Source organism: Pocillopora verrucosa, chromosome 5, assembly GCF_036669915.1.
Source record: "Pocillopora verrucosa isolate sample1 chromosome 5, ASM3666991v2, whole genome shotgun sequence".
Taxonomy (NCBI): Eukaryota; Metazoa; Cnidaria; class Anthozoa; order Scleractinia; family Pocilloporidae; genus Pocillopora; species Pocillopora verrucosa.
Window position 1 is genome coordinate 8,963,503 of NC_089316.1, and position 19,477 is coordinate 8,982,979.

Below are 19,477 nucleotides of genomic sequence, written 5' to 3' on the forward strand. Positions count from 1 at the left end.
CTTGAAAGCAACGGGAAAACGTTTGGAACTGAGGCAAAGCCCAAGCAATAGTCGATTAAGACATGAGACAAGGACTTTATATCCACTATAAAAATGAACTTAAAAATGTTCACAGTTATGCTGGTCTAAAAAAAATAGTCTGTATTATAACGCCTGAAAAAGTGGTGAAGGAAATATTCATAATTTTTAAACGTAAATCGCATTAATTTTAGTGAATGATGACGACACGTTACACTCCCTCCTTTCCTCTTTTCTAAATATTTTAGGTTATACCAGCCCGCGTAACAAGCGTCAACGAAAGCGCGACTAACACGCGTGCACAAGAGCAGGTACACGAGGAGAAAGCTCCATTACGCTCGTGCATCCGTGATGTTTCGCTCGCACGTTGTGGTCGCACCCGATCACTCTTTACGTCTAACATGTGCACCATGTGTCACAACATCCCACGTTGCGCTCTCCCTTCAACTTTGGGAAAGATTACCGCATACTTTATTATTATGCATATAGTTCTTTGATAAAAGAAAACCATAAATTATACCCTTAGGAATATGGCTTTGTTTTCAAATCGTATGCGGTGATACGGAAATCTTTCTTAATTTTGTTAGCTTGCGAAAATATTCGCTTGAGCCTCTTTGTTCCACATTACACTCGAACTCGAACTCGCGGAATTATTCCGACTCACTTATTGAATTCTAGTTTATCACTCGTAGTAAGAAAAAACAACCAATGTATACTTCCCAAAAAGAGAAGTCTGCAGTATTTATTAAAGTTGTAAACAGTCAAATGACTCCTATTTAATCAACGATGACGAGATTTGAAAGAAAGTAAACATGTTCTCTCTATGTTATATTTTTTTGCGATGATCCCTCAACGTATCTTTCACACCTAACTTCGCGCAAACAATGGGAAAATCGCAAATACATAACAAAATAATGAAATAAGGCCAACCGGGAACCAAAATTCCCATAAAATCTTGACTGAGCATGCGTACTTTGTCGAGCTTGCCATATTTCGCTACAGTCGCGCCATTTTAAATTTTCCCAATGTTTTTCTCGTTTTTGTTGTAGTTTACATTTTACGTTTTCTACATTTTAACAAATAAAATGTCGCCCAAGACAACTCAGCCCCAAGACCTAAAAGGAAAAGAGGATTTTAGCTGTGTTGCAACAAAAATTAACTTGATCCCTTCCTAAAGCTCTGTAGTTGTAGATTCCGCCTCATTTGCAGTCACTTCGTTTTTGCTTTCTTTTCATTTTTCGATCCCTTAGTTACCGTCTTCAAGATTTTATCTTTTTATCGATGCAGTGTCGAAATCAGCCAATTTTTTGTCCTTTTTTAGTTCTGCATTCTTTCCTGGTTGTTTGATGTTTAAACATGCAGTTACTGCTATTTTTTCGTATTTTTCACTGGGGAATTCATTACACGCATTGTCTTTCTTTCTGCCTATTTCTTGCTTAGCTGGCTGACGTACAAATATATTTCACGCCAAATCTGTGACGAACACGCTGATTACTGGCTAGCATTCTTAACCCATATTCATGAGATATTGCAGTTAGTTTAGCAAACTACACTGTCCATTGAAGAGTAAAGACCTGCTAACCATGGTGCTCAAGATAAAGATGAACTCTGCAAGAATTAAGATGGTGGAGCCTGTGAGGAAGAAGAGCAACGCAAAGTGGTTTAATGTCACAAAAGGATAAGGTGAACTTTACCTTTGGAAAATATTGAACCTCAATCCACAACCCTCAACCCACGAATCCAAAAAAAAAATAATAACTCTTGCAAGCGTAGCATGCCTATGTTTACTGGTTTTTTTTTTTTTGGTTTTTTTCTTTTTACATCAGTACTTCTTGTGCAGTGTTTCCTCTCTTTTTCTGATTGACTTTAACTTCAATGTTTCGGGCAACAAATTTTCCTTTTCTTTCCAATCTGATGTTTCCATCAATGTTTAGTCCACTGCTTTCTCTATTCACCTTTGTTTGTTGCAAATATATTGCGCACTGTTTTGTCTATTCTCTGTTTGGTTGTTTGTTTGTATCTTGCACATAGTTCGTTTTCTTCTCTGATTGAATTTTGCGTTAGAATCTTCTACAATACTTTTTCTCTTCTACTTTGATTTCCCAGTTAATATCTACCACGCTCTTTTTCCCAATTCATAATTGTTTCTTACGTTGGAATCTAGCCCCTGGACTTTTTTTTCTGAATTCTGGCTGATTGTCACGTTAATTTCCTACGAATTGTTTGCACTGTCTCTTCTGTTTGACTATTGCGTTAGTATCTCACGCAATGTTTTAAGCTAATTTTACCTCAACAATTTGCATATCATTTCCCTTTTCTTCTCTGTTTGTTACTGATTTTTAAGTATATTTCATTCTATTTGTTCCCCTCTCCGTTTATCTTTTAGATTATTATATAGTATCTCGCGCACGTTTTGTTCCCTCTTCCGTTTGTTTGTCATGTTACCATCCCTTCTACCTGTAAATAGTTTTTATCACTCTTTCATGATCACGTTTGCATGCTACGGGAGAATTGAAAACCATTTCACGGCGAAGTAAACCAAGGATCAATTTTGAGTTTTGATGCAAGTTTGCCAACATTCTCTCATTTTTTAATGTTTAGCTCATTTCCTGCGTTCATCCCAATGTTAATCTTAGTTCCCTAATCATGATATACGTAATAGATCTAACCGCTGAATTGTAGGTTTCATTGTCGTACGATTTCGATTCAGCGGTGTTTAAAAAAGCATGCCAAAACGACTTTTTGACTTTTAAAGAAGTTAAGAGTAAATGTCAATAAAAATCACAGATTATCGAAAAAGTCGCGGAAACGGTCAAAAATCGATTTGGTTCATTTTTTGCCTGTGGGTAGCCTTATCTAGTAAACAAACGGAAATGGGGTTAGATTTTTTAAATATGCACTTTAACGGGAATAATTTGTTTTAACATTTCCGGGGGTAAATAGCTCAAATTTCACCAAGCGCGATCCTGAAATTATGCACTTTTCGGGCACTTGTCATGCTTACAAAAATGTAACGGAAGGACTTTTCTAGTCATAGAAATATTGAGTTGGACTTGTATTATCGTGACAAAGTGATAGTTTTTGTTTAATGTTATTCTTGGAGGAGCTACGTCCCTATTAAGAGACGACATCTTCGGCCTTTCGAAATTAAGGCAAAGGTGGCCTAGAATAGCTTGGCAAAAATACATGTGGTAGTGTCTCAAAGTTTACAATAACACTACCAAGAAGCCTTGAAAGATAGTTCTTTATGATGTGGGTTTTATTTCTTTGGGACCTTTGACTATCAAAAGATGACCACCAGCCGAATTTCGGTTAAATTACCATGACGCCATAATGAGTGCATAATGACAAAATTAAACGCGTCGGACACAAATAACTGTTTTGGTCAGTTATATCTTCACTGGCCGTTAAAATGACTAGAACCATATTAAAATGTCTATAACTACACTTGATTTTTATATACGGAGACAGGAGAAACAATTTTCGACTTTTGCTACCCTTTGAGAATCACGCCATAATTCTGCATAATTCTACACACAACAGGTTAAACAGTTCAATTGCACTCAAAAGGTTAAATTTGGCACAAAGCCGTTAGTTTCCGTTTACTCCTCATCCGGTGAACATGGATTCGAGCATTTGCATCCCTTCTGCGCCTTCTGCACTCGCCAGTTTCGAATTTACTGAAAATCGTCCAACACAAAGATAAGGAGGTTTCACAAGCAATGGTGAGCTCGAGAGACTAAAATCCGGACTCTGCTGTCACGCAACGCCTTCATGTAAATAATACACGCACCGCTTTTATAATCAGCAGATCAGTTATTCGTAAAACGTTCAGTGCTCAGTTACTTGGAAGAGCAGGTACACTCCTGGACTAATTGTGTGAGTCGTGCGATGAATGGCTTTTTCCTCTTCTGAGGTGAAATGTCTGAAATATCCAGCCCAAGGTCGATGCACATGTCTCTTAGCCTATCCACTCTTAAAGTTGTGAGTGTACGTTTTTGTACAAGTTCGCAGATGTTTAGATCGAAAGATACAATCGGATGTTGAATAGCCACATCTCCATCACATTTGCACACACTGCAGATAGATGACTCTCAGCTTCGGCGGAAATTTCGTCCTTGTCGACGCTCTCCATGTCCACTTCTGAGATTTCACTAGCTTTTGCTCGGTTACCGGCTGCTGTAACTTCTAATCGCTTCTTTGCTGAAAGATGGCTGAAGAAGCCACTAATCTGCTGCGACGTAAGGACTTCATCAGGTTGAAATCGACGTCCCCCCGCTTGGTCTCTTGCTAGGCTCATGGTTTTCGTTTTTCTTGTGGATCGCTTTTCCGTCCACTATACTCCCCTTTTTGAAATTGGTCAGTTAAGAATTCAGTCTGTTTCCTTGTAAAACGCACCTTTTTCTTAATTGTCTTCAGGGCCCAACCCATTGGAAGAGGCGGCAAGCCGTCTCTCTTTGATTGTGCAGCAACTTGAACGCTTGGTATTCGACTGCGTCCCTCCATCAGCTTGGAAGAATATTCTCTTTTGGCTTTATCGTAGAGAGTTTCCTGTTCGAGCATCATTTGGTGTTTTCCAGTATCTAGATGTGTCTGGAGGTTTGCAAAGCGACTGCAGGCTTTTACACATCCTTCTTCAGGACACGGGAAAAGCATGTCATCTGGCTTATATTCCCCAATACAGCTTCGATCTTAGTTTTCGCTTCCAGTTGAGAAATTTGCTTTGACAGAGCTTTCCTTAATATGTCGGTGTCTCACAATCTTGAACGTCGGTGCGCCACTTGGACTCTGCGATGGCGAGTCTAGGATTTCCAATTTTTCGGGCTACTTCATGACTCCTTCGAACTTGGCCCATGGCACTACTTTACCGGAACCCACATTGAATGCTCTCCACACTCGTGTGTCACTTTCATCGTACTCAAAATTGTTGAGTAAGCTTATGCCATCCCATTTGATATTAGAGGTGCTTGACGGTTTGGCAGCAACATAACTTGCTTTCTCTCCTGTGGTTTCTTGGCCAGATTCAATGGCTGTTTTGAACTGTAGAGCGTTGATGACATCATTGCCTTCGTTTACGTACCTTCCAACGTACCTTCCCTTGATTGTTGCCGCTTTGCGATCACATACCTCCTTTCCACCTTGAGGGTCCGAAAAGTCGTTTCTTACAAAAGCCACTCCCATGGCATCACTGGCCAGCTTAGCTGAGATGATTGAATTTCCGCTGTGATAACAGCCAGCGTTATCTTATTTGTAATAAGCCATTTCCAGCTCTGCAATTTCCTTTTTCAGGGTAGTGAGGCAGTCAAGCATAATCGAAGCCACAGTCACACTGTCTTGTCTATTTCAGCTTTGAAATACGTGAACAGGTGTCTGCGATTCAAAGTGCTCAGAACCCTCTGACCGTCTTATGGCAACGCTAATGTGCCATGGCAATCCTCGCTTCGCAAACCAATCTGACTGCGCCTCTCGATATTTTCGGGGCATATATTTCATTGCCCAGTCCTGGACTAACAACACCGATCGGCTGTCGAGTTTGGCTAAAACTGAATGCTTCGCCTCAGCTTGGTGGACTGAACGTAGCTGATGGGCTTTCCAGCAAATGATATCATCCCTTGCCTGTTTGATGGTAAGTTGCATGTCAGCTTGATCTTCTGCTGACGAGAGCGCACTTGAACACTCATCTTCTATGGTACACAATACTTCCTGTAACTCATAACACTGCTCATATGACTCACTGTGGAGATGGTTGCAGGAGCCCCGAAGTTCAGCATTGCTCGGATCACTTAGCGCGTAAATTCGACAATGATCGGGAATCTTTAAGGCCTCCACTGTATGTACCTAAAATAAAAAGTAAAATGACAAGCGCGTGATTCAATGTATATTTACAAAGCATTGCATGCGCATATGATCGACATTTCAAAAAGATTACTTAATCGATTCTCAGCGTTGTGTACATGTGTGTAAGCGTATTACAGTGAATTATAAACTGTTGTTTCATCAATTAAGCATAAAGAAGACTTGGAGGGAAAGAAAGAGGTAGCAGTGAATCATAGTAAGAAGTTCAGAGTACATCACTTCTGCAAAGGCAACGCATAATTATAAAATATGCACCCACATTGTAGTCGCCCTTTAGGTACTGCTTCGAAAAACGAAGTTGCTGCTTAATTTCCCTCGCTCATTGCTGAGTCTTGCCACAGTCAACAAGCTTGTCTACGAGTTTTTCTATAGCATCAACTGCTTCCATTCCTGATGCTGAAAAGTTATCAAGTCCTTGCAGAGACTTGCGAGCAGATGAAGAACACACGGCCCAAACTCTCTGTAGAGTTCTCTTACTCATAGGCTCAAAGTTGGTTTCACAGCAGTATTGTTGATACTATTGGACAATACGCTCTGGTATCATTGTTCTGATAAGATTGGGTGTTTTTATGATCTCGCCAGTCGACAATTTTAGAAGTTTTTCCCCGAAAGGAACATCTTGAGTAACGTGTGGACTCGTTATGAAAGAAACAAAATGTTCTAATCTTACAGGTTCAATTCTCATTGCTTGCGGCTTGCGGTTGTTCATCACACTGTCTCTTCCTATCGGCAAGACGCTTCGAATGCGAACTAACCGTATGAAATTGGAATCTCGATGTCGCTTTCCTTAAAATGCAATGAACAGATTCTTGGATCGCCGAGTGTCTTGAATTTTTTATCCGCTCGCTTACAAAAAAACCTCCCACTTCTTACGCTCATTGGGCCTTGTAGGAAAGCAAAAATAACTGAGATCAGGTCGTTTCCTACTCCCATTACGGCACAGAGCAACAGCACAATACTTGACCATGGTACACAGCTGAAAACCGCTGAACGTTGAGACAGCAGATTACGTGCAAATCCCGTGGGTATGGCCCCAGGGTATTTTGCCAAAAACGCAAAAGCGCTCTAATGCCTCGCGTGCGGGGCATGCCTTTGCTACAAATCCCCTGCTAAGCCCGTGGGTTGCCCTTGGGTTGCCCGGGGGTCGACCCCTCGGGATGGCCGCTGATACCCGCATTAACCCATCACATTTGTTTTCCGTGGGAAAATTGTATTGTTATTTTCGTTCCAAAAGGTTTTCACTGTACGGTTTATATTTGTGAAATTTTGTAAAGTCTATTTCTTTGTTGTATCGTTCTCGTTCATGATGGCAATATATTTGTTTAGATCTTATATGTGAGGCAGAATGAATTGTTTGTTGATCTCGTTACGTGACAGATTATCATATGTCACGCAGAGTGACAGGAACCTGTGAAAAATTAACATCCGGCAAATCGCTAGCGTTACCTGCCGTTTTGTACGGGACCCTTTTTGTGTGAGACGTCAATAAAACCAAAATTAAGATCAAAGTAGACTAAACGTAACTGAGTTGTGACGCGCTGTAGAAAATGACAACAACAAATAACTTTATTTTACTCATCCCGGCTCAGTGGCTTCAATGAGTTAGCCGGTCGGCCACCTTCACACCAAATTGCAAAGGACAGTATTTCGAAAATATCTTCCAAGCGGAATAACAAGGGCCTATAAAAGATTTCTAAGGTAAGGAACTATTTATGTCAAAGCAAAAATAAAAAGCTAAGTGCGGCTGCGACTCAAACAATGCTTTGCTTGTGTCATTGCAATGTTGATTTTGTTCATTTCAATATGGCGCCATTTACAATTTTAGCGAAGTTTGGTACATCAAAACAGCGGAAGATACCAGAAAAATGAAATGATGAATTTGAAGACCCACCTTATAAGCCCTCGTGATAGTATTGCTGGAGATTTTGAGAAACTACCACATGCATTTTTGCCACACTACATTAGGCCGGGTTTGGCATGAATTAAATATGGCGAACACGTCCACTGGTAATTAACCCGTGGTTTCGTCAGGAAGGACACGATACAAAAAATATCACTATATCTTGGTAATGGAAGGCCACATGTATATATTTATAGCTAGAGAAGTCCTGCTGTTGTATTTTAGTTCATGCAAGGACGGCCTGAAAACTGCATAATTTAGAGCTCGCAGGCACTCATTTTCGATCATGCAATTAGTATCAGTTTATTTCCGTTAAAATGAATATTTACAGAAACTAACCACACTTCACTTAAAGTAGTACCTATAGCTACCTGTAGACAAAAAATGGGACGAAATGATTTTTTTACCATGTCCGCGATTTTGTTATTTTTCTTTGTTTTTTAGAGACATTCACTCTTAAAACGTCTATACAAAGTAATACCAGTGTCCATTTAAAGACGATAAATGAAAGATAAAAGGAAGGATGATCTTTATGTCGGATCAGTCGTCACTCTGCTCCAATCTTTGATTCATTGTTGTCCTCCTTGAGTTCTTCTTTCCTAAAAACAAACATTCTACATTTGTTACCATTTTAACTTATAAGCAAACGGATCAAGTTAATTTGAAAGAAATTACTTTCTCCTTCAATGTCATTGGCTATCATTTTCCAACCTGTCCAAAATATTTTCGAAGATACCATGATTGATGCGAAAGTGAGTTTAAAATTATGCTTTAATAAATATTGTGCTGATCTTTTACAACTTTTTTGGGGTCAGCTTAAGTTTCTCAGATCACTTTTATCGTCATAGCATCTAGCATCGTATCAACCTGCAGCAGTTATTTCTCAATATCTCACATATAAAATAAATTCTTTTTCAAGGCCAATTGCGGAAACGATTAAAAAATCTACTGGCTCTGAGCCTAAATAAAATCGTCTTCTTTTTCTTGAAATTTTATAGATGAAAGACGAAGACAAAAACAAACAAACAGAAACTGACAAAAACTGACTATTGTGTGTTGAACTAAAAAAGTTAAGTGTGCTGATTGGTTTATTATAGGAAATTGCTCATTATAATCACACTTACCCTTTTTTCGTAAAATCAAGTGTCACGTTATCCCCCAGCAGCACAAATGGAACCCATTGGGAAGGTTCGGGGAAACCATTGCTTCTCAACCATTGAACGGCCTGGTGAAGAGACTCACTGGCACTTTCTCCACGCACAAAGTGTTCGTAGAAATGATTCATGAGCTGCTCCGTTGCTTCGTCTTCTATAGCCCACGATGCTACCAACACTGAACGTGCACCGGATGCTAAGAATGCACGAGCGATTCCAAGGACTCCTTCCTTTTTAACCAATCCCCGCCCACTGTGACAACAGCTGAGTACTACCAGTTTAGCTCGCACTTGAACTCCTTGAATTTCGGACATAGTCAGGAGGTAGTCTTCCTCTTGAGGAGTATGGTTAGTAGTGCGTTGAGGAGAGAGGGCAATCTCTCCTCTTTTGGGATTTCCATGTGCGGCAAGATGTATCAGACTTACCGAAGGTATCGCTTGAAGTACTGCCTGCTTTGTTGCGCGACTTCCTAACAAAGGCTGAACGCCCAGCAGTCGACCAACCATCTCTGCTTCCTTTCTTGCACAGGGCAATGGTGTAATTTCAGTGAGATCTCCATTGTACTGCACTTCGCCGACCGTAGGATCACCCACAACCAGCGCATCAGTTAGACTGTGATAGTCCGCTGGACATTCTTGAATGATTCGGAGAGTCGTCAGTGAAGGGACGATACGGATTCTGTACTTCTCCGATAAATACTTTCCGGCAGATTCATCACGCAAGGCAGCAAATGGGACTCGGTACAAAAAACGATCCGGCACAATGATGATTTCGGGCTCTGTAAGTAAGTCTGCCACGGGTGCGACGATCCATTTGTAGCACAATTTATGAATTCTTTCAGTATCTTTGGTTTGTTCACCTTGCAAATTTGCTCGGCTCTCCTTATGAAGAGATGTCGTCACGTTGTCATCCAAAGATCGATCTTCGCAGTTTTCTTTGGGTAAAACGCCGAAGCCAGCGGCGCTCTTTTTGAAAATTCCTTCCACATCGCAAACTTGCTCGTCAATAAGAGTGTCTGGTTCCACTTTGTCAGTTTTGCGAAAGCAAGTGTCTCCATTTGTTTTCAATACCCAGAGAAGAAGATGCCGCTCTCTGTACGAAATGTACAGGAAAACACAGTCACTTTCTCTCCTCACGATGTTTTCAATCCCGAACCATGATTGTGGATCGGCTGAGATGTGGCTTTCCACGGAGTACTTGTCTGCCATTACTTCTGCGAGGACTCTTGCTCGTGCCAGTTCCTCAACATAGAGAGCTTCTCGAAATTTTTCAATATAGCAAAGCAAGTCAGTGAGTAAATGATAGGGAAAAGTACCGTGTACCTCCAACAGAGAGATTTCAAATTCACTGTTTCCTTTCAGAAAAGTTCTGATTTGCTCGTATTTTGCAATACATTGAAGAAGAAATTCCTTTGCCTCCACAACCTCTGACTGCGATATCTTTAATAAAGTAATACTGAGAAGGCTTTTAAACTCAAGCATCTTGTATCCAGTTTGGTTGGTTATGGAATAAGCTTTCTCTAAACAATCTTCTGCCTTGTTACATTCACCGAGCAATCGGTATATATTGGCAATGGTTAAACAAATTCCTGCGTCGATATCTCTATCGCTACATTCTCTGCTGATGGTAAGCGCTTTCACACAATATTCTTTTGCTTTCTGATTGTCATTCACAGAAGCAAAAATACCTGCCAAATTTACTGTTGCGTTGGCTTCTAGTATTCTGTCACCACTTGCTATACTGATGCCGATTGCCTTGTCGAAATATTCTTTAGCTTGCCGATTTTTTCGAAGCTTAAAATAAACATCCCCAAGACTCAAATATTCTCTTCCTTTTGTCACGCCGATTTCTGTCTTAATAGCAAGTGCCTTCTCGTAATATTCTTTAGCCTTCTGATATTTGCCAAGAGAATAAAACACATATCCGAGCCCCCTGTTGCTTGTTCCTTCTGCATACCTGTCTCCAATTTCTATCGCGATCGCAAGAGCTTTCTCGAGATATTCTTTAGTCTTCTGATATTCGCCTAGGGAACTAAACACAATTCCGAGGTCCGCGTTTCTTGTTCCTTCTGCTTGCCTGTCTCCAATTTCTATCGCGATCGCAAGAGCTTTCTCGTCACATTCTTTAGCCTTCGGGTATTTGCAAAGGGAATAAAGCAATTTTCCGAGGTTTTCGTTAATTATTCCTTCTCCGTGTCTGTCCATAATTTCTATCGCGATGGCAAGTGCTTTCTCGAAATATTCTTTAGCCTTCTGCAATTCATCAAGGGAACCGAACACAACTCCAAGGTTCACGGTAGTTCTTGCTTCTCCTTGTCTGTCGCCAATTTCTATCGCGATGGCAAGTGATTTCTTGTAATATTCTTTGGCCTTCTGATATTCGCCCAGGGATTTAAACACATTTCCGAAGGTCCCGTAAATCGTTCCTTCTCCTTGCCTGTCGCCAATTTCTATGGCGATGGCAAGTGCTTTCTCGTAATATTCTTTAGCCTTCTGCAATTCACCAAGGGAATCGAACACATTTCCAAGGTTCACGGTAGTTCTTGCTTCTCCTTGTCTGTCGCCAATTTCTATCGCAATGGCAAGTGCTTTCTCGTGATATTCTTTAGCCGTCTTATATTTGCCAAGGGAATGAAATAAATTTCCGAGGCTCCCGGCAGTTGTTCCTTCTCCTCGTCTGTCCCCAATTTCTATCGCAATGGCAAGTGCTTTCTTGTGATATTCCTTAGCCTTGTAATATTTGCCAAGGGAATGAAATACATTTCCGAGGTTCCCGTTACTTGTTCCTTCTTCTTGTTTGTCGCCAATTTCTATCGCGATGGCAAGTGCTTTCTCGTGATATTCTTTGGCCTTCTGATATTTGCCAAGGAAAAAAAACACATTTCCGAGGCTGTCGTTAATTCTTGCTTCTTCTTCTCTGTCGCCAATTTCGATCGCAATGGCAAGTGCTTTCTTGTGACATTCTTTAGCCTTCTGATATTTGCCAAGGGAAACAAACAAAGATCCGAGGTTCCCGTTACTTGCTTCTTCTCCTCGTCTGTCGCCAATTTCTATCGCCATGGTGAGTGCTTTCTCGAAGTGTTTTTTTGCTTGCTGCATTTCACTGAGGCTCATACATACAGTTCCAAGTCTTTCATGAGCCATTGTTTCTTCAGTTTTGTGACCAATTGTTTGCACGATGATGAGTGCGCTATTGAAGAGTTGCTTTGCCTCAACAAACCGGCGCTGTGTTTCATATTTGTCTCCCAGTTGGAAGGTTAGTCTTCCAGCGTGGTGAAACGTGTAAAGAAGTTTCTTGGTATATCTTTGTTACCAGAGATGCCGTAGTATGCATTGGATATTACATCGAAGATATCAAGCTGACTACCACAGTCAAGGTTTTGAAGTAGAATTGCACATTCATTAGACAACTCAGTCGCTTGTGGGCCACGATCAGTGTTGAGAAGAAATATGACGACATTTAAACCAAACTCGACTGATTTTAGGATTTCTGCAGCGTCACTCATTACGAATCTTTCCTGTTTGTTGTTATGACAAAGAATTAGCAAAAAAGAAAACTTTAAAAAGTTGAAATAATAAAAACTGATCATTTCCACTGAGATTGTTTAAATTAGCAGAAAAAGTCGGCAAATATTTGAATTCAACTCAAAGAATGTGCATCAACATGATTTTCTCTGGAACTTCTATTGATCATACGATGATAGGACGGGATAGGATGGAAAGATTTAAATGGCGCCTTCCACGCGTCGCAAGCGTCGCGCGCGTGTTTTGGACAGATCACCAAGCTGCCTGGCAGCTGAAACAGGACAGAATTTCAATAACGCTTTCAGCCGAGGAAGTAGGTTCTCTTCCACTTTTAAATTGAAATAATAGCATTTATGTCTTTCGTACGTATCAGTTTAAAAAAAAAATGTTTTGACTTTTCTAGAAGAAAATAATTTCAGTCATTTTAATCAGGAGAGAGGATCAAGCGCAAGCTGTCACTTATTCCGTGAACGGGAGGTGGCGGTACTATTTTATTCAGTTTTTAAAGGAGGTTCTTATTTTCTACTCATCTTGCACAGGCGCTTTTCCGCCTGCATGCACGCTCTTATCACTTGCTTCAGCTCGAGTCGTACTCGTACTTGTAGTCTTTACTTGACCTGATTCTCAGCTTAAAGTTGAAGATTCTTTGAATGAATACAATTCATATCGACCCTTGACAATTAAAATATAAAAGTAGATAAGGTGTTTCCTTTTTATTGGCATTCTTTCACCGTGTTTTGTCCTACTGGAAGTTATATTAAGATTCGAAAAATCAGTTCTTCTCACACTTTATAGTGGTTGGCAGTTAAGAGGGTCGACTTGGAGGAAGTGGGTTTTCCTTGCTTGAATTGTTTTGGCAATTAATTATGAAAACTATCACATTCGCGCGAAACTTTAAATTGCATTTCAAATTTCTGTGCTTCATTGAGATGTCATACAAAAGCTGTCAAATTGAATTTCAAAAGGGGGATGCCAAAGGGTTTACACGTGACGCCTGATTAAGGCCAAAATTAATATTTGACGCGTGAATTTTACAGAAAAGCGATCGTGATTCGTGAATTCATGATTTAGTGTGTGGCGTGATTTGCCTCCTCAAATATGTTACCCATGAATTTCTTCTTTCATCTCGTGAAATCCTCAAGAACCTTCTACACAAGCCAAGAGATTTGAAGTTTTGCCTTTCAAATAAGTGACGCGTGAATTTTTATGAAATTCTTACATGAAATCCTGTCAGGATCATGAGTCTCACGCCGAGTCCTCTCACTCGGGGACTAACTCTCTATGATGTCCATTGTTGTTTGACTCAGAATCGAGGCGAATTAATAATTTTTAATCAATACGAAGATATCCATCTACGCGACGTAGATCAGTTTCGTTGCGTGGAAGACAAATTTGATGGAGATAAATTCAACGAAATAAAAATTACAATCTGTAATAAAACGAAGAATGAAACCATTCAACTGTGTCCAAAAATGAAACTAAGAGGCAATCAAAATGTAGAAATATACTGACTATAAAAAACCGGGGGCTTACCTTTGAACACAGACTCTGCCGTCAGACTCCGATGGTTTGACTAATGAAACATAAGTAAAAAATATGAAATGAGATTTTTTTCCCACAGAAACAAACGTAAATACAAATAGCTTGCGTAACAACATTTTACTTACACGTTAGTAATAAGAAATCACCACAATGAAAAAAAGAAAACCTGAGATGGAAGAAAGATTGTTTCTCAGGTTGCTCATAAGATTCATTAAATAACATATGGCATCTTTTTATTTTCCATCATTACAGAAATGATGAACATATAGCTTCTCCTTACAATATCAATATATCATACGGCAATTAAGTGGTAAGAGTAAACAGACTCATCATGTAGAGGGTGTTACCTCTATCATTATTAAGTTGCAATTATAAACATTTAAGCGCACTGTATTTCTAAAATAAACATTTAGCCTCTCGCCTTGGAAAAAGAAACGATCTCTGGGTAGGTAGAATACCAAAATCAAGAAACTAATTTTAAAAAATCTCTGAAAAGCAATGAAGAATGCAAAGAGCCAGTGAAAGATCGAATATGAAAATTATTGGTAAAAAGTGATCAATGTAAAAACACTAAGAAGGTTGGAACTTTCATTACAACTTGCCTATAAGATATCAAAAAAAATATTGGAGTCTTCAAATCATTAATAATAGTTTAGTGGTTTAACATTGCCCTTTCTCCAATTTCTTAAAAACTTTCAAGTTACAGGAGTGAGGAACATGTTGCTTCTCTTTCCAAATTCAACAAATTACGCAGTGAACAAGCGGCGAGAACACTTATCAACTGAGGATGTTTTCGTAAAACAAAACCATATTCTCCCTACTGACGAACAAGGTAAAGTGAAGGAGCTAAAAGGAAGAATTACTAATACGATTATAAATTCAAAGGGTTAACGTGCATGACGCAGACCTTAAATATTTTTTAGTCAAGTCAAAATTTGATTTGAATTTAGTAGGTCTCCACAAATATTATCAGACTCTTTGGAATTAGAACCTTTTTATCACTTAAATTTCTCAAATCTAATTTATATCCGAAATATATATTTCTCTTGAAAAAACGAGTTTTTTTTTTCAGGTGCTAACCTTTTTAAAAGTAAACACGGGTTTTATTGTTTGAGAGATGAGACCGAAAGCCATAAGAAACAAAGATAACTGCAAGCAGCTCGTTTCAGTTAAGAACAAAGCGTTGAGTTTGATAGGTTAAAAAAATCAGTTAAAATGTCTGCAACGAGATTTTAAACTGTAGTTGGTAGTATCTTGGTCTGAGTTGTATCAATACGAATTTCCATTTTGCTCACACTGCTCATTGACAAACATTGTGGCTCCTTCTCTTAAAATCAAGATTTGCTGTTCTTGGATTTGATTTCTGTTGCGCCTGATTTGAGGGGGCGACGACAGGGGAAAGGAATGTACGCTATTTTGTTTCGTTATTTCTGCTGATTACCCCTGAACAAGGAAGTGTGTCTTGTTCAGTATTTTGACTGAACGACTGAGGAAGCCGAGAGTAAGAAACTGAAATGACAATTTTCTAATCGGAAAAAAATGTTCAGAAAACCCTAAACATTACTACGTCGCTTTCTAACTTCTCCGTAATTGCATTAAAAACATTGCATCTTTGTTCTTTTCACATGATAAGAAGAATTATTGTCCATGTGACGAACATTTTTTACCACAAAAAATTTCAATTTCGGATGGCTCTGTCTTGTCGATTTTTTACATTACGAACACCAGCAACGATTACCGTCTTTCTTAGAGCAGCCTAAAAATATGTATTGTAAAATTAATGAGATGTCGCTTAGCAATTAAATATCGTACTTACCACGACTCTTTGAATCCTTTGTTGCTTTGTAAAGTGAAGGAAGTGTGTCTTGTTCAGTATTTTCATTAAATGACCGAGGAAGCCGAGAGTAAGACACTTAAATGACACTTTCCCTGCAAAACAGAAATGAATGACAATGACTTTTTGTGAAAATAGTAACCGCATAATCGGTAGAACAAAAGCTAAAACACCACTACGTCGTTCTCCAACTTTTTTCTTTCAGTCCCAGACTCGGACACTTAATAATTGTTAAGTGTGCAATTTCTCCCTACAGAATCAATATATTCTTCAGCCAACAGTTTTAGAGAATAAAGAAACTTATCAGCTTGACGGTGTTAGACTGACGTAACACTTCATTCTCTAAAAATATTTAAAGTGACATTTGTTATATTTAGAAAGGAGACTTGAAAATGAGATTATGGAAGTTAAAGGTCTCGAGATGAGTCGATCATTTTACTTTGAAGACTATGATAAGGGCAAGGAAAATTGCAAGCAACAAAGCGGGAAAAGATCGTTTCTAAATCTATTTTTTTTAAACTAACCTTTTAAAAAAGAAGCCTGTCTTGTTTAATATTCCAATCGTATGACTAATAAAACCCACAGTAAGAAACTGAAATACAACGGTATTAACGGTAACCAATTTTCGCTATAATTATTCAACCATTGAACGGCCTGGTGAAGAGACTCACTGGCGCTTTCTCCACGCACAAGGTGTTCGTAAAAATGATTCATGAGCTGTTCCTTTGCTTCGTCTTCTACAATACTTTTCCTCCTCTATTTTAATTTCTAAGTTAATATCTATCCCGCTGATTTTTCAATTTGTATTTGTTTCTTACGTTAGAATCTATCCAGGAACTTTTTTTCTGAATTCTGGCTGATTGTCACCTTAATTTCCTACCAGCTGTTTGCACTTTTCTATTCGACTATAGCGCTTGTATCTTATGAAATATTTCAGGCTAATTTTACCTTTACAATTTGGATATCGTTTCTTTTCACTTCTCTGTTTGTTGCTGATTTTTAAGTAAATTTCACTCTGTCTGTTCCCTTCTCCGTTTATCTTTTAGATTTTGATATAGTAACGCCTACGTTTCTCTTCCGTTTGTTTGTTATGTTATCACTCTTTGATGATCGCGTCTGCATGCTACGAGAGAATTGAAAACCAGATCATGGTGATGTAAACCGAGGATCAATTTTAAGTTTTGACACAACTCTGCCAACATTCTATCATTTTTTAAGATAAGTTTTTTTCCTGCGTTCATCCCAATGTTTATTTTAGTTCTCTAATGATATAATTAATTGATCTAACGGCCGAATTGCAGGTTTCTTTGTTGCACGCTTTCGACTCAGTCGTGTTTAAAAAAGCATGCCAAAACGACTTCTTGACTTTTAAACAAATTAAAATGTCTATGCAAAGTAATACCAGTGTCCATTTAAAGACGATAAATGTCAGATAAAAGGAAGAAGAATCTTTATGTCGGATCAGTCGTCACTCTGCTCCAATCTTTGCTTCATTTTTGTCCTCCTTGAGTTCTTCTTTCCTAAAAACAAACATTCTACATTTTTCACTATTTTAACTGATAAGCAAACGGATCAAGTTCATTTGAAAGAAATTACTTTTTCTTCAATGTCATGGACAATGATTTTCGAACTTTTCCAAATTATTGTTGCATATGCCATAATTTATGCGAAAGTGACTTCAAAATTATGGTTTAATTGGTTACTGTTGTAGATTTTTTACAAAATAAAGTTAACTTTTTCAAAGTCAGCTGAAGTTTCTCAGATTACTCTCATCGTCATAGCGTCTAGCATCGTATCAACCTCCTGCAGTTATTTCTGAATATCTTCCATGCAAAAGGAACTCTTTTTCAAGGCCAATTAAGGTAGCGATTCATAAAAGTCTTCTGGCTCTGAGCACGAAATGAAATCGTCTTCTTTTTCTTTACATTTTATGGATGAGAGACAAAGACAAAAACAAACAAAAACCGACTATTATGTGTTGAACTGAAAAAGTTAAGTGTGCTAATCGGTTATTATGGAAAATTGCTCATTACAATCAGACTTACCCTTTTTTCGTAAAATCAAGTGTCACGTTATCCCCCATCAGCACAAACGGAGCCCATTGGGAAGGTTTAGGGAAACCATTGCTTCTCAACCATTGAACGGCCTGGTGAAGAGACTCACTGGCACTTTCTCCACGCACAAGGTGTTCGTAGAAATGATTCATGAGCTGTTCCGTTGCTTCGTCTTCTATAGCCCACGATGCTACCAACACTGAACGTGCACCGGATGTTAAGAATGCACGAGCGATTCCAAGGACTCCTTCCTTTTTAACCAATCCACGCCCACTGTGACAACAGCTGAGTACTACCAGTTTAGCTCGCACTTGAACTCCTTGAATTTCGGACATAGTCAGGAGGTAGTCTTCCTCTTGAGGAATATCGTTAGTGGCACGTTGAGGAGAGAGGGCAATCTCTCCTCTCTCGGCATTTCCATGAGCGGCAAGATGTATTAGACTTACCGAAGGTATCGCTTGAAGTACTGCCTGCTTTGTTGCGCGACTTCCTAACAAAGGCTGAACACCCAGCAGTCGACCAACCATCTCGGCTTCCTTTCTTGCACAGAGCAATGGTGTAATTTCAGTGAGACGTCCATTGTAGTGCACTTCGCCGACCGTAGGATCACCCACAACCAGTGCATCAATTAGACTGTGATAGTCCGCTGGACATTCTTGAATGATTCGGAGAGTCGTCAGTGAAGGGACGATACGGATTCTGTACTTCTCCGATAAATACTTTCCGGCAGATTCATCTCGCAAGGCAGCAAATGGGACTCGGTACGAAAAACGATCCGGCACAATGATGATTTCAGGCTCTGTAAGTAAGTCTTCCACAGGTGCGACGATCCATTTGTAGCACAATTTATGAATTCTTTCGGTATCCTTGGTTTGTTCACCTCGCAAATTTGCTCGGCTCTCTTTATGAAGAGATGTCGTCAAGTGGTCATCCAAAGATCGATCTTCGCAGTTTGCTTTGGGTAAAACGCCAAAGTCAGCGGCACTCTTTTTGAAAATTCCTTCCACATCGCAAACTTGCTCGTCAATAAGAGTGTTTACTTCTACTTCGTCTGTTACTCGGAAGCAAGAGCCTCCATTTGCTTTCAGTACCCAGAGAAGAACTTGCCGCTCTCTATACGAGATGTACAAGAAAACAGAGTTACTTTCTCTCCTCACGATGTTTTCAATCCCGGACCACGATTGTGAATCGGCTGAGATGTGGCTTTCCACGGAGTACTAGTCTGCCATTAATTCTGCGAGGACTCTTGCTCGTCCCAGTTCCTCAACATAGAGAGCATCTCGAAATTTTGCAATATTGCAAAGCAAGTCAGTGAGTAAATGGTAGGGAAAAGTACCGTGTTTCTCTAACAGAGATATTTTAAATTCACTGTTTCCTTTCAGAAAAGTTCTGATTTGCTCGTATTTTGCAATACATCGAAGAAGATATTCCTTTGCTTCCAAAACCTCTGATTGCGATATCTTTAACTGTATAATACTAAGAAGGCTTTGAAACTCAAGCATCTTGTCTCCAATTTGGCTGCCCATGGAATAAGCTTTCTCCAAACAATCTTCTGCCTTGCTATATTCACCGAGCGATTGGTGTAAATTGCCAAG

The 19,477-nt window shown here is 39.3% G+C and overlaps 2 protein-coding genes and 2 pseudogenes across 2 annotated transcripts; all 4 read right to left on the reverse strand.

Annotated features, from left to right (window-relative positions):
- Positions 1 to 4,036: 4,036 nt before the first annotated feature.
- LOC136280688 (uncharacterized) lies at positions 4,037 to 6,355 on the reverse strand (annotated as a pseudogene).
- A 1,889-nt stretch (positions 6,356 to 8,244) lies between these two features.
- LOC136281340 (tetratricopeptide repeat protein 28-like) lies at positions 8,245 to 10,409 on the reverse strand. Its single transcript, XM_066167829.1, has 2 exons — positions 8,899 to 10,409; positions 8,245 to 8,373 (listed from the first exon to the last, which is right to left on the reverse strand). Exons 1-2 carry the CDS (start codon positions 10,407 to 10,409, stop codon positions 8,322 to 8,324), a joined length of 1,563 nt encoding a protein of 520 aa, XP_066023926.1. The 3' UTR covers positions 8,245 to 8,321.
- Positions 10,410 to 10,504: 95 nt separating this feature from the next.
- On the reverse strand, positions 10,505 to 12,071 carry LOC136280689 (tetratricopeptide repeat protein 28-like). The gene is made up of 3 exons (XM_066166339.1): positions 11,808 to 12,071; positions 10,616 to 11,657; positions 10,505 to 10,545 (listed from the first exon to the last, which is right to left on the reverse strand). Exons 1-3 carry the CDS (start codon positions 12,069 to 12,071, stop codon positions 10,505 to 10,507), a joined length of 1,347 nt encoding a protein of 448 aa, XP_066022436.1.
- Positions 12,072 to 17,296: 5,225 nt separating this feature from the next.
- Positions 17,297 to 19,423, reverse strand: LOC131795369 (tetratricopeptide repeat protein 28-like; annotated as a pseudogene).
- Between the last annotated feature and the right edge of the window lie 54 nt (positions 19,424 to 19,477).

Coding starts and splice junctions, on each gene's coding strand:
- LOC136280689 (XM_066166339.1), bottom strand. CDS start 12,071: ATGGCTCATGAAAGACTTGGAACTGTATGTATGAGCCTCAGTGAAATG. Junction 11,658..11,807: donor TTAACGACAGCCTCGGAAAT/GTGTTTTTTTTC, acceptor AAATATTACAAG/GCTAAGGAATATCACAAGAA. Junction 10,546..10,615: donor CGCAACAGTAAATTTGGCAG/GTATTTTTGCTT, acceptor TACCATCAGCAG/AGAATGTAGCGATAGAGATA.
- LOC136281340 (XM_066167829.1), bottom strand. CDS start 10,409: ATGCTTGAGTTTAAAAGCCTTCTCAGTATTACTTTATTAAAGATATCG. Junction 8,374..8,898: donor CTTGATTTTACGAAAAAAGG/GTAAGTGTGATT, acceptor GTTTGTTTTTAG/GAAAGAAGAACTCAAGGAGG.